Source organism: Anguilla anguilla, chromosome 8 (assembly GCF_013347855.1).
Source record: "Anguilla anguilla isolate fAngAng1 chromosome 8, fAngAng1.pri, whole genome shotgun sequence".
Lineage (NCBI taxonomy): Eukaryota > Metazoa > Chordata > Actinopteri > Anguilliformes > Anguillidae > Anguilla > Anguilla anguilla.
The window spans coordinates 48,153,057-48,167,664 of NC_049208.1; the positions used below are offsets into that span (position 1 = coordinate 48,153,057).

At 50.2% G+C, this 14,608-nt stretch overlaps 1 protein-coding gene across 5 annotated transcripts in view; it reads left to right on the forward strand.

Annotated features, from left to right (window-relative positions):
- LOC118233230 (disintegrin and metalloproteinase domain-containing protein 15-like) overlaps nucleotides 1-14,608 on the forward strand; it is a 30,258-nt gene that overhangs the window by 6,813 nt on the left and 8,837 nt on the right. For all 5 annotated transcript variants that reach the window (XM_035428699.1, XM_035428702.1, XM_035428701.1 and 2 more), the window contains exons 3-16: nucleotides 4,707-4,783; nucleotides 5,380-5,458; nucleotides 6,198-6,274; nucleotides 6,703-6,922; nucleotides 7,334-7,399; nucleotides 8,585-8,656; nucleotides 9,586-9,755; nucleotides 10,193-10,277; nucleotides 10,614-10,762; nucleotides 11,118-11,295; nucleotides 11,923-12,015; nucleotides 12,528-12,723; nucleotides 13,437-13,545; nucleotides 13,961-14,156. In XM_035428699.1, coding sequence (XP_035284590.1) covers nucleotides 4,707-4,783; nucleotides 5,380-5,458; nucleotides 6,198-6,274; nucleotides 6,703-6,922; nucleotides 7,334-7,399; nucleotides 8,585-8,656; nucleotides 9,586-9,755; nucleotides 10,193-10,277; nucleotides 10,614-10,762; nucleotides 11,118-11,295; nucleotides 11,923-12,015; nucleotides 12,528-12,723; nucleotides 13,437-13,545; nucleotides 13,961-14,156 — 1,767 coding nt within the window. The remainder of the gene's footprint in view (nucleotides 1-4,706; nucleotides 4,784-5,379; nucleotides 5,459-6,197; nucleotides 6,275-6,702; nucleotides 6,923-7,333; nucleotides 7,400-8,584; nucleotides 8,657-9,585; nucleotides 9,756-10,192; nucleotides 10,278-10,613; nucleotides 10,763-11,117; nucleotides 11,296-11,922; nucleotides 12,016-12,527; nucleotides 12,724-13,436; nucleotides 13,546-13,960; nucleotides 14,157-14,608) is intronic.

The window sequence follows — 14,608 nt, forward strand, 5'->3', positions numbered from 1 at the left end:
TCAAAAAGGCCCATGTATGTACAATGTATTGCGGGTGCCATTTCACCTCAAATATGTATATTTTATTTTGATATATTTTAATAAATTCTATTTGAATAAGCGCATGTTCCTGTGAATGCTACGGGTATGATACTGGGCCTGAAACGTAACTGTCATCGCATGCATCAAAAATATGCCCGGTGTTATTACTATACTTCCCTTCATGTCATGTTCCTCACTCTTGACGCTTGTGCATCTGTTTCTCCTATGGATAAGCATCTGTTCAGGACAGGAGTATTCATCCTGAGAGTGAGACATTTCTGCCTTGAGCCGTAATGGATTCCAGTGCAGAAATGACTGCCTTGAGCCGCAATGGATTCTGGCACAGAAATGACTGCCTTGAGCCATAATGGATTCCGGCGCAGAAATGACTGCCTTGAGCCGTAATGGATTCCAGCACGGAACACTGTACCGCTTCTTTCACAAGCAAGTGTTCCTCCAGGTGCCGTAAACAGCTGTGTTAGAAAACTCCTGGCTGCAGTTCACAGAGGACTTTTCACGGGTCACTTCAGAGTCAGGAGTGAAACTGTCCATCTGGAACACCTGGGGCACCCATGCCCCTCCTTGTCTGATGTTCCTTTTTCCAGAAGGGACTGTTAATCTGCTCCAGGCTGATAACTAAAGAGGAGGAGTGAGGAGGTAACTAAAGAGGAGTAGTGAGGAGGTAACTAAAGACAGGAGTGAGGCAGTAACTAAAAAGGAGAAGTGAGGAGGTATCCAAAGGGGAGGAGTGAGGAGGTAACTAAAGAGCAGTAGTGAGGAGGTAACTAAAGACAAGAGTGAGGCAGTAACTAAAAGGGAGGAGTGAGGAGGTAACTAAAGAGGAGGAGTGAGGAGATATCCAAAGGGGAGGAGTGAGGAGGTAACTAAAGAGCAGTAGTGAGGAGGTAACTAAAGACAAGAGTGAGGCAGTAACTAAAAGGGAGGAGTGAGGAGGTAACTAAAGAGGAGGAGTGAGGAGATATCCAAAGGGGAGGAGTGAGGAGGTAACTAAAGAGGAGGAGTGAGAAGGTAACTAAAGAGAAGTAGTGAGGAGGTAACTAAAGAGGAGGGGTGAGGAGGTAACTAAACAGGAGTAGTGAGGAGGTAACTAAAGAGGAGAAGTGAGGAGGTAACTAAAGAGGAGAAGTGAGGCGGTAACTAAAGAGGAGGAGAGAGGAAACTACTAAAGAGGAGGAGTGAGGAGGTAAGTAAAGGGGAGGAGTGAGGAGGTAACTAAACAGGAGTAGTGAGGAGGTAACTGAACAGGAGTAGTGAGGAGGTAACTAAAGAGGAGGAGAGAGGAGGCTACTAAAGAGGAGGAGTGAGGAGATAACTGAAGACAGGAGGAGTGGGAGCAGCCTCTTTCATTCCTCTGTCGTCCTTTTCAACATTTTGCTCAAAATTGGGAAGTTTTTCATTCCTCTCCCTCCTCTCCTCCTCTTCCCTCGTTCTCTCCCTCCCTCTGCTCTCCTGGCTTGTTTTTCTCCATCTGTTGCCAGGGCCCCACCCCTCTGCCGGGGCCTGGGCGGTCCCCAACTGGCCCTTGTCCCAGACCAAGCTCAAACAAACTAAGGTCCCCGCACTTTTCTCGTACGCAAAGTTCCTCTGAAAGGTTAGCGCTTAACATTTATTTTCAAACTAGCATTTGTGTTCAGCACCTATAAATCAACGTGGATGCAAAGGAATGCTCACGTAATCCAAATATATGCATAATGCATGCAAGATTTATTTGTTCCTACCACATTACAGTTTTTGTCTGTGTGCTTGTGTGTGTGTGTGTTGTGAGTTTGACTAGCGATCGTCAGAGAGTGTATGACCAGCATTAGTGGCGAGTTTGGTCACTGGAAGGTAAAACTCAGGGAAAGCGTTTGTCTCCTCAGCATGATCATCTAAATACTTTCCCCAGGGCTGTTTCACAGCTGCTACCACTGACGTTTTCCAGAACACTCCCATGTCAATTTCAGGCCCCAATTAAATGTTTTTTTTTTCTTCTTTTATCCTTTTTTTGTTTTCGTAAAAAACCCAATGTAGGGCTGCGTATGTCCACATCCCACGCCATTTTGGAAATGGCTAATCTTCTGGAACTGCTGCTGCATACATGTACGCACGTGCCCCACGGCCCATTTGGGAGAGTGTAGACATCGATGGTTCTCCTCCGAAACACGTGGTGTCACGTGGTCTTTTCACACCGCAGGCTAGAGCTAAGCACCCACAGGGTGGAGTCAGAGGAAGACCTTTCATATGTGGCTTTGGCTGCACTCTATGGACGCCCGATCGACTAGCGGGCGTCGCTAGGTAACGACGAACGGGATGCTATCCGACGAACGGGATGCTATCCGACCGAACCCTCCCTCCCATACGATCGTCGGTTCGCACTGTGGAGCGTCCGCCCACTGTCGGCATGGCTCGGATTCGATCCGAGGTCTGCTGCGGTCCGTCCGTGCACCGCAGCGTGGCGCCTCAGCCAAACGAGCCGTCCGTCAGCCCCCAGTCCCAATCAGAGCTACGTGTGAAACGGTAACTGGAAGGTAAAGTAACGTCTTTCTCGCGCTAGCGACCAGGGAGGCTACAGCACAGGGAAGGCTGTAGTGGGAGGGGTCGAACTTTTCGACATGCCCTCCACGAATACCTCCGTGGCTTCAGGGAAGGGCTTCTCGAAGCGGGCCTGCCTTTGATTAAGCGCCCCGGCGATGCGGAGAGCATTCCGGGAATCCGAGCGGCCGGCCACATTCCCAGCGCCGTAAACCACTCACAGCGTTCCCGCCGCCTCCAGACGAGCCAGATGTGCGTGAGCGAGCGAGCGAGGGAGGGAGGGAGAGAGGGAGAGAGCTGTTGCCGCGGGAACGGAGGTTTTGAAAGCTGGTGACCTCACTAACGGCCGGGGGAGTGTTCCTGGACCTGGGAGTGACTGAACTGGGGCCGGCCGCCGACGCGGGCCGGACTTCACCGCGGCGCCGAACCCCGACTCCCGCAGGCCGCCTCTCCCCAGGAACGTTCTGGAATCCGGGGAGATGGGTTGGTCTGGAATGTGCTCTGTTGCTTTTGACCATCAGAAAAAAACATGAATTAAAAAAATGAGAGAGAGAAAGAGAAGTTTATTCTGGAATTTATTGCTCCTCTAGTAAAATGTATGGTTTGTACGACGGCAATCCAGACACTGTTTTCTCTGCACTAGTCTGGACTGCTTCTCTGCCATTATAAGCAGCCTGAAATGACCCAGAATCCTCTTCTGTTATTGTGCCATTTTCAACCTCAATTTGGAACGCCCCGGTCCATTTGCAGCCCTCCATGATTCCGGAAGGGTCGCGCACGAGCGCAAAACGGGTTTTACGAAACGCACGACGAAGCGTTTGTGCAGCCAACCCACATGTGCTGCTCTCATTGGGTGATACAAATGTTTTTTTTGTAGAAATGGCTGGTGATGATTAACTGAGAAAATTGAACTGTATTCAGAATCTGAATGTATATGTATATATATGGAGAGAGAGAGAGAGAGAGAGAGAGAGAGAGAGAGACTGCACTCTTCTGAAGTATACCATTTGGTCATCTATTATTCCTGTTAGCTTTCACTGCAGCTGTAACCTGCTTAACCCATTCTACTTGCTGTGATAGATCCCTTGTAGCATTTCTGCCACATTCCATTCTACTGCTACTTTGCACCAGGCTGGCCAGTGGAGGATGGGCTCCCCCTCTATAGCCAGGTTCCTCTACAGATTTATGCCAATTGGGGAGTTTTTTCTCGCCGCCATTTGAGGGTTTTCTTCCCACTGGGAGTTTTTTACCTCATCTACTTGCTATTAGGGGGTTCAGGCCTGGTGTTTGCTCTGTTTGCTCTGTTACTTGCCTTGCTACTCTGTAAAGTGTCTTGGTGACACTTCTCTGTGAAAAGTGCTATACAAAGAAAATTCAATTTAATTCAATTCAATTCAATTCAATTCAATTGAAAGAGAGAGATAGAGAGATGTGTGTGTAGCTGGTTACGCAAGGCAAGTTATCGAATTCCCACAAACCCCGGCCTGAGTTGAGCGGTTGAGCGTTGCAGCAGGCCAGTTGATTCTCATCCGGGGCGATTTCCCTCAGGCGTCGGTACGCGTGAAGTACTCCCCACAGAGCTAGCGACAGAGCTAGCGACTGCGTGAGGAGCAACGTGGTGAACAGCGCTGAGCTACTGGCGTGCCTCCGTGGAGACAGGTCGGTCTTAACGGACCCCTGTGAGAATCTGATGACGGCTGGGGCCCCCCTCCGCAGAAAAGACGTAGTGGGTGTGTGCTGGGAGGAGACTGAAGAACATTTTTTATTTTGGCACCTGGTTAAAGGACCTACTAGGGGTTCATAGACCAACACTGTTAGAACTCCCTGGTGTGGACGTTTGACCTCGAACTGTGCACACACATCATTCTCCCATCCATGTAGATTCATGTACCCATGATAATATGCGTTGGACCACCTGTTTTTCCTGAATTCTTTTCTGTCCTCCAGCCTCCAGAGGGCAATATAGGACCTTCTGACACCATGAACGCATTGCAGCACCACAACACCTGATTAGTCTAAATAACTAATGGTAGTCTTCAATCGTAACCTTGATTGGTTGAATCAGGTGTTTTAGCCGGGGAGCCTTTGTCCTGTGTTCAGGGTACTTGACAGTCCAAATCCACGTCCAGACCCCTTCCTCTCTCTCTCCACAGAACGGCCATCCGGACACTCTACAGTGTGGTCTGCAGGTGGGAGGCGCTGTCTACCTGCTGAACCTGGAGAAAAATAAGTAAGTAGCAGATAATCTCCTGTCAGTTTTGCCGTTCAGAAAGGAAGCCCTTTTATTGGTGAAGCATGCGGTGAGTAAAGCAATGGTACGGTTCTCTCGTGTTACCTGTGAAGATTCTCCACTGAACGCTTAGCAGATGCGTTTCAGACCTGGGTCAGATGCGTATGTAAAACACTATGAATTGTTTTGTTGCTGGTAAAAAAAAAAATTGAAAATACACCCTGAGGATCTCAGATAATATTTCACTGAAAACATTTAGCCAAACAAAACGTGCAATATTTCCCCCGAATGAAACTCCCTAATGAAATCTCCCACGCTACAGCTAATTACGTGCTAATTGGGCCAGTCAGCAACAGCATGCTCTCGGATTCAGTCTCGACAGCAGACCGCTGCCTTAGCGGGATGAGCCACCCAGCATTCCCGATAAAGACAATATGGAGGAAAGACAAGAAGATAAATCAGTATTGAACACAGGCACGGTGGAACTTAATGTTCTCACAGAGACGCATCATGGTTGATCAAAGAGTGAAGAGTGCCATTGTCTGGCAGGGTCGAAGTTGGTTTCCCATCATCCTCTCTGTCTGTGTCTGCTGCAGGGATCTGCTGCCCAGCCCCCCCACTGTGTTCTTCTACCCTGCTGATGGCACAGGAGTCATCCAGGACCAGAGCCCAGTGGTGAGTAACAGAAGGGTTCAGTTCAAAATGGATGGACCTCATTCACAGTAACGTCACAGTATCGGTCTGCGAAGAATTTCACTTGTGCTAGACTAGGGCTGTTATCGATTTGGTGTTGATAAGACAGCCAATCAGCAGAGAGGTTGTACACCTTCCATGTGATCATGTGATGTGTTTTTGTCAATCACATGGAAGCTGCCAGGCCTTGCTGCTGATTGGCTGTCTTATGGTTTCCTGCATATGGTAACATTTTTTCCAGAAGCATTCCACGCAGCCTCTGAAACATGGTTGTGTACTAGCACATCAGGTATAATTAAAGAGATAAAGACAAAAAGAAAGGCAATACACCACACAGTGGCGATGACTATTATTGCATTCAGTAATTATCGTTGCAGGAAGTCACCCAGCCCTATGCTAGACACAGTACTTGCCCTACATTTTAACATGTAACTGTTGACACAAAAAATTAAATAAGAACAATTCCTTTCTCTCATTATATAATTTAATCAGCAACAAATTTGCAAACATATAGCTTCTTGTTTTCTGCTAGAACAAGAACAACGGTTGCTGACAGTTATGATGGAAATGACCGAAATAAAACTCTTTGTCTTAATCCTTTAACAAGATTTATTAATCAGTAAATCTCAATACCCCTCTCTCTGTCTCTCTCTTCTTCCCCTCTCTCTCTCTCTCTCACTCTCTCTCTCCTTCCCCTCTCTCTATCTCTCTCTCTCCACAGACACACTGTTTCTACCACGGCTCAGTGCAGGGATTTCCCCGGTCCAGAATTGCCCTCAGTACTTGCTCTGGCTTGAGGTGAGTGCTGGAACAGGCTCTGGGAGTTTTGAGCCTGGTTACCATAGATATCACCGCAGTTTGCCATTTATATCCATACCATAGATATCACTGCAGTTTACTGCAAATCACCATACCATAGATAGTGCTGCAGTTTACTATAGATTGCAATACCATAGGTATCACTGAAGTATACTGTAGAGTACCATACCATAGCTGTCATTGCAGTTTACTATAGATTACCATACCATAGATATAACTGCAAATTGCTATTGATTACATTACCGTAGATATCACTGCAGCTTGCTGTAGATTACCATACCATAGATGTCACTTCTGCATAATGGAGTTATGAACAGGAGAAGTATAGGCATAGCATGCGAACGCGTGCTCACTGTGTCGCCACGTACAGACACAAAGGCGATAAGCTTTTACGGGCGCTGTCGCAGGGGAGTGGTCGCGATCAACTCCACTCTGAGCTTTGAGCTAGAGCCCGAGGAAGAGGAGGGCGAGGGTCAGGAGGAAGATGCAGAAGAGCGGAGTCGGGGGGAGAAGGAAGAGGGGGTGCACGTGGTGTACTCCGCCCGCCAGCTCCCGTCTCTGCCCGGGATCTGTGGGGTGCCCCACCAAACGGTGCCTACTCTGCACGTCCCACTGCAGCCTCACAGAGTAAGGGAATTTGGGGGGGGGCGTTAATTATAACATGGCACAGAGTCGGATGCCCATAATACCTCATCTCTCTCTCTCTCTCTCTCTCTCTCTCTCTCTCTCTCTCTCTCTCTCTCTCTCTATAATTTGCATACTGTACTGAAATCAGGCTTTGATCTGTGTCTTATGCACATTCACCAGACACATATGTATATAAGCTTCGCTCCGCCCCTCCTCTGTCTGGTTCTCAAATTCAAATTTTCATTCGCATGTTTTGTGTGGCGAGTGAACTTCTGTTGCTATTGAAACACTTAGACGATAGCACCTCTGTTTGTCTCACGCTCTTTTTATTTATTTCTCTTTCTCTCACATTCTCGCCCTTTCTCTCACTCTTTCTCTTACAGTGTCTTTCTCTCTCTCTCTCTCTCACAGAGTAAGAGGGACGTTCTCGGGGAGACCAAGTACATAGAGTTGGTGCTGGTGGTGGATCACAGCGAGGTACAGTACTGTACGGCCGAGCTCTTTAAAGGGGATGTGCACTATAGCTGCTCCCCAGCTTTGGGTCCACAACACAGTAAATGTTCCTTACACCATACATTTTTCTGGATGTTACTTGAATGTTAGTGTATATATATATGTATATATTTTTTTAAATTTTATTTTGTTTTTTGTGGTTTTTCTTTTCCACCGACACCCGAATTAGGCCTTGGAGACAAGGTTTGTGGCCTCTTGCTAAAGATGCTAAATATTAAGTGCAGAAACACAACATAAACTAGCAGCCCTCCAGGACTGGAACCTGGCTCTCCAAATGTAGCATGTTTCCATATTTAGTTTAGTTGTGTAACGGTTCCCTAGTCCGACCACTATGCACCTGTACTTTGGGTTTTGCAGTTGTATGTGCTGTGCATGATTTGTGTGATGCAGATCGCAGTGTAACAGCCCAGGGTGTCATATTTATTGTTCTGTCCTATAAAGAATGTTACACACTGAAGCGTAGAGCCGCAAGGGTCATCTTTTCAGTCAAGTACTAAACCATGCAACAACATTCACGTTGAAAACTGCGGGGAAAAAATACAAGTGGAAAAAAAAAAAATCAGTTCTCCGTCGTGTTTGTTCAGCCCCAGAATTGGCATTGACACAATCCAAACAGCCCAAACGACTTCCACAGTTCCAGATACTGGACACAAAGGCTGCTGGGAGATTTCCGGTAATAAAGTCCAGTTTGGAAGAGGAAATCTAAGCAGACGGCCCCCAGGTTTTTTCGAAATCGCAGCCTGGTCATAAACTCAAGGTTTCCAACTGACAAATGGTCTTGGCACGGCGCCCTCTGCTGCGCCACAGCGGTACTGCTCCCCAGCCCGGGGAGGGCGGGGCTCCAGGACGGCAGCCATCCAGCAGGTTTCCCAGAGCTCTTTAAAACGCCGACTCTCCCAGGGTAGCAAGGCAAAACCAGACTGGTTCCTTTTTTTTTTTTCTTTTTTTTTTTTAAGTGTTTAGTTGAAACAGGTCCCTGATACGAAACCCCACAGACATATCCGCCAGCCTAGAACCGGTATGCTACTTTGCTGCAGGGTACGAACTGAGAACAAGTGGGCAACGCCTATGTGTGCATGGGAAAAAAAAATGGGATCGGGAGTAACGGCAAAAAAAAAAAAAAAAAAATTTTGTCTTTGTTTCTCAAAGTACGTGAACTATGAGAAGAACAACAGGACCGTAGTCTACCGCATGCTGGATATCTCCAACCAAGTGGACTGGGTGAGGACTCTCAGTCGCCCGTGAGGCCTTTCAGACCACCTCAAACCTCTATTATTTAAATATATATCTTTTATATATCTATTAAAGTCAGGAATATTTCTATCAATAAAGATGATTTATGTGCTTGGCAGGTGTCTTTATCCAGAATAATATTTATTGCCTGTGTATGATCCATTTATGCATTTAAGCTGGATGTTTATTGAAGCAGATCACATACCATACCATTGATCAAGGATACAAGCGTGATCCATTTTCCCTCATTGTGTCTGCCTATCTGACGGTTACCCTGCCCTACCCCTGCACTCCCCACACTGCCCCACCCCTCCTCACTCTGCCCCCCCTTCTCTACTCTATCACACACCTCCCCACTTCACTCCATCTCTCCCGTCTGTAACCTGCCCCGCCTCTCCCCTCTCTCCTGCCCGTCCTCTCTGTGCCTCTCCCCTCTCTAACCTATCCTGCCTCTCCTCTCTGCCCCGCCTCTTCACATTGCTCCTCCCCCTCTGCCCCATCCTTCATCACTTTGCTCCTCCCCCTTTGCTCCACCCCTCATCACTTTGCCCTGCCTCTGCCCCGCCCCCTCCTCTCTATGCCCCTCCCCCTCCACCCTGCCCCCTCCTCACTTTGCCCCTCCCCCTCTGCCCCACCCCTCATCACTTTGCCCTGCCTCTGCCCCGCCCCCTCCTCTCTATGCCCCTCCCCCTCCACCCTGCCCCCTCCTCACTTTGCCCCTCCCCCTCTGCCCCACCCCTCATCGCTTTGCCCTGCCTCTGCCCCGCCCCCTCCTCTCTATGCCCCTCCCCCTCCACCCTGCCCCCTCCTCTCTATGCCCCTCCCCCTCCACCCTGCCCCCTCCTCTCTTTGCCCCTCCCCCTCCACCCTGCCCCCTCCTCTCTTTGCCCCTCCCCCTCTGCCCCACCCCTCTGCAGTTCTTCAGGCCCCTCAGTGTGCGGGTGGCCCTGGTGGGGCTGGAGATCTGGAGCGACGGGGACAGGATTCGGGTGGACGGCAGCCCCGCCGACACCCTGGAGCGCTTCCTGGACTGGCGCGCCCGCGACCTCCTGCCCCGCCTGCGCCATGACAACGCCCAGCTGGTCCTGTGAGTCATTTCAGCGCGGCGCCAAGTCGCCACGGCGCCCCATTGTGCTGCTTCATCCTTTGGGCCTGAGACGTGTCCAGTCGTGTTGCAGCGGGCCCCTGTGCAACGAGTGTGAGGAACAGGGCGTGATCGACAGGCAGCAGCAGAGTCTGCGGTGCTGCAGTCGGTGTTTCCTCACTCCGTTCAGTCCTGTTTCCTGTTCTGCCCGCAGTATGAGGTACAGGGGAGTTAATAGTGAATGTTGCCCTGCGAGAATCACATGGTCCTATCGGAGCTCATGGTTGAAGTAGACCACGAGCTCAGATAGGAGATGGGCTGTTCTAGATCAAGCACGATCCCAAGCAGGATGCTCCATAGACGGGGAAAATAATGAGCTTAGACTGACTGAATTGGCCCAGCTTTAAACCCTTTCACGAGACTTTGCTTTGTGTTTCCAGGGGGAGCGCATTTAAGGGTCGCACCGTCGGGATGGCCTCCCAGTCCTCCATGTGTTCTTCGGAGCGGTCCGGCGGGATCAGCGTGGTGGGTGAAACGACCGTCCCGTTTTTTACGGCTCCCGGACATTTCTGCTCCTGTGCCCCACACATAACGGATACTCAAATCTGGCCCTCAAATCCAAATCCGGCCCTGGTTTTCCTTCCCCCCCCAGGTAATTAACTGAACAGTTAAGAGCTGCTGATTGGCCAGCCTGACTCCCAGCTAAAGGGAGGGTGGAAAACCAGCAGTTCTCGGCCCTCAAGGACCATGATCTGAGTAACTGGGGCCTATGTGGTCAGAAGTGTGTGAACGTGTGGTTTGGTGTGTTTTCTGTCCCGGGTCGTCCCCCGTCCCCCCCATTGAGCTTTGTCGCGACCGCAGGACAACCTGGTCAGCATACTGGGCGTGGCCTCCACCGTGGCCCACGAGCTGGGGCACAACCTGGGCATGCTCCACGACACGCAGGACCGTCGCTGCCTGTGCCTGAACCCCGCCCAGCAGGGCGGCTGCATCATGGAGCCCGCCACCGGGTGAGGCGCTCACGCCGGGCTTTGGTGTGACTGGGACTGGGACTGTGGGGGGGGACTGCGGGGGGGGCAGGGGTGGTTGGCGATGATAGTGTGAATTCTTTGAGTTATATTATGTAAAAATTTGGGAATGTCTTTTGTTGAAGTGACACAGTAAGCATTCTTGGTTAAATTGTGTGTCGTAAGAACAGCTGACCCTTATGTCTACGGTGACTCCCAGGTGTACCATAAGATCAGCTGACCCTTATGTCTATGGTGACTCCCAGGTGTACCATAAGATCAGCTGACCCTTATGTCTATGGTGACTCCCAGGTGTACCATAAGATCAGCTGACCCTTCTGTCTGCGGTGACTCCCAGGTTCCTGCCAGGCCAGATGTTCAGCAGTTGCAGCGCGGAGGACCTGTCCGTCAGCCTGCTCCACGGGGGCGGAGCCTGCCTCTTCAACGTGCCGCAGCCCAAGAGGCTCCTGGGAGGACCGCGCTGCGGAAACCTGTACGTCGAGCAGGGCGAGGAGTGCGACTGTGGTCTGACGCACGTACGTACCGCGCAGACGGACGCGGGTTTGAATCCCAGCGAGCCAACGCCGGTAGATGCGGGCTCGAATCTCAACAGGCAAACCCTGGTGCACATGGGACCAACTCCCAGCAGTCAAACAATAGTGGGTTTGGATTTAAATGCTGTGATGCAAAAACTGGTGGGAATGAGTTGTAATCGCAGCAGGACTGACACTACTGCTACAGCTTCTACCATTTATTTAACTAACCCATTGAATGATTTGCCTGTTGTACAGTCATGCCAAGTATTTCCATTTTTTCCTGTTAAAATGTGTACAGATGTGTGAATGAGATGGGTAAATGTATAAGGTACCAAAAAATGTCATTTACAAGTGGAAGCTTGATCGTAGTACCCTAGATATGGACATCTCTTCAGCAAAATTGAATTTGTTGATATAAACCCTAGATGGCAATAGTGTCCTGCACTGTTGGAGTGTTTGCATGAAGTCGTGTAGATTGTGACCAGCTGTGATAGCCTATATTATGAGCAGTGCTCAAAACTTCTGAGCCTCGGTAAAGTCTTACGTTTTGTGTGTGTCCATGCGTGCGTGTGTGTGTGTGTGTGTGTGCATGCACGTGTGTGTGTGTGTGTGTGTGTGTGTGTGCAGGAGTGCGAGGATCCCTGCTGCAATGCCGCCACATGCAAATTGATTCCGGGGGCCCGGTGTTCCTCTGATGGCCTCTGCTGCGATAACTGCCAGGTAGCGCCTGTCCCTCCCTCTTCATTGGCTGTCGTAACATTACTCCTCTTCTCTCATTGGTCAATTGGAAACAGTAGCACCGTTTACTTCCTGAGCCGATAATATAGCAGCTACTGCATATAGTGATGTTTTGTCACCAGTGGAAACCAAGTATTCCTATACAGACCTCTCTGTGCCTGTCCTGGGCCACTATATATATATATATATATATATAGACAACAAGAAGACTTAATAGTTTTGAAATGAACAGAATCTATTTTCACCAGTGTTCCCAAACTAAAAAAATCTTATTTCATATGACTGTGTGGTTTTGTTTAGTGACATTATTTGCTGGGATCTGCAGGGACATTGTAATTTGAACATTTGAACGGTTTGTTTGAAGCTTGTAATTGACCCAGGACTGCTCTCGACACCTCAGCTTACATCCCAGTCTGTCTTCCTGCCATGTCCCTCCCTGCCATTTTTTTCCCTCAATCTCACTCCATCTCCCACCCCCCCACCCCCCCCCAAAGATGCGTTCTGCGGGCTTCATGTGCCGGGACTCCCTGGGGGAGTGTGACCTCGCGGAGCACTGCACCGGCACCTCCCCCCACTGCCCCCCCAACCTCTTCCTCCAGGACGGGAACCCCTGCGAGGGGGGCGGGGCCTACTGCTACGGGGGCGTCTGCGCCAGCCTGGACTCCCAGTGCCGGGACCTGTGGGGGACCAGTGAGTGGGCGGGGCTCTGTGGGGGAACAGTGAGTGGGCGGGGCTCTGTGGGGGACCAGTGAGTGGGCGGGGCTCTGTGGGGGACCAGTGAGTGGGCGGGGCTCTGTGGGGGAACAGTGAGTGGGCGGGGCTCTGTGGGGGACCAGTGAGTGGGCGGGGCTCTGTGGGGGACCAGTGAGTGGGCGGGGCTCTGTGGGGGACCAGTGAGTGGGCGGGGCTCTGTGGGGGACCAGTGAGTGGGCGGGGCTCTGTGGGTGGCAGGTGGGGCAGTGTGGGGCAACTGAGGGTGAGGGGCTCTGGCTATTTGGAGGTGGGGCTCTGGTGTTTTGGTGGGCATGATGTAATGTTGGAGAGTATGACACTGTCAATGGGTGGGTGGTGCTTTCTGTGTGGGCGGGGCCTATTGTGTGGGTGGCACCTCAGATCCTCTAGACCAGAGGAAACCTAACCTGTTGCTGGAGATCTACCGTCCTTTAGGTTTTTACTCCAACAATACCAAAGCACATGTTATTCAACAGCTAGAGATGTAGTTGAGCTGCCAATAAGTATAATCGGATGTGTCAAATTAGGGTTGGAGTGAAAACCTGCAGGACGGCAGATCTCCAGGAAGAGGGTTGGCTACCACTGCTCTAGACTCTTCTTGTTCAATCTGCTCTCGCGTTGCAGCCAAAATCTCCCAACATTGCCAGTCTCTCTGCGTCTCTCCATCCCAGACTCCACACGGGCACCAGAAGTGTGCTTCCTCTCCGTCAACAAACAGGGCAACAAGTACGGCAACTGCGGCCAGGTGCCCAACGGGACCTACGTGCCGTGTTCAGACAGGTGAGCGCCTGTGGCTGCCCCTTTGACAAACTCGAACAAAGCATGCATTCCCAAAATTATAGCTGATATTCAAAGCAAGCATTCCCAAAATTCCGGCTGGTATTCAAAGCGCGCATTCCCAAAATTCCGGCTGGTATTCAGAGCATTCATTCCCAAATTTCCGGCTGATATTAATGCCCATAAACTGTACGCTGAAATGGATTTCATGGCACTGTCTCTAAGCTCTACTAAGAGAACAGCAAAGTACCCACATGCGGTACTTCTGGGGACTGGTACACGCTAAATATTTTGGCCCATTCACTATCGGTATGATTCTGTCGCGTTGTTTTCAGTGTACTCCGTGATTGGTGGAGCCCCTTTTTGATTTCTACCAATGAGATTACATCTGTTCCTTATGTTATCGTTTCTGGGACAGTGACGTGCATTGTGGGAAAATTCAGTGTCAGGGGGGCAACGACCGACCCCTCCTGGGCGCCAGGGTGCAGATCCGCTCGACCAAGGTCCGCCGAAACCAGAGCGAGCTGGTCTGCCGCACCAGCTTCTTCGACCTGGGCGAAGACGTTTCCGACCCGGCGACGGTGGCGCACGGCACAGCCTGCGGGCCTGGCAAGGTGGGCATCGGCAAGGCCGCATTTACTGAAAAATATTTCACTTATTTAGTTTCACATTCATTTTGTAATGGGGGGGTCATCTGTAGCATTTTCTTTGTCGTACAGATTTGAAATCATAATTTGGTGCAGAATAACATACCTCCTCTCTTTAAAGATTCTGTGGGGATTGAAAGAGTTGGTCGTTGGTTCTATGAGTTCTCCTACACTACTAGCCATTTATTTACAAACCACGTACTCAGTCTTCACCAGGTATCCTCCAGATGATTGTGATGACTAAGGGTGTAGGCTGAATGACTCAGCATTGTCTTTGACACTGACACGGATGTCCTGAATCACTGGCTCTTTTATTTCATGAATGCAATTTTGGAGTTATCAAGGCCGTGCAACCTCTGCTGAATTTTCTTATCGGTTTCACTCCTGGCCTGCAAAAGGTTTACGATAAGGGTGTGTTC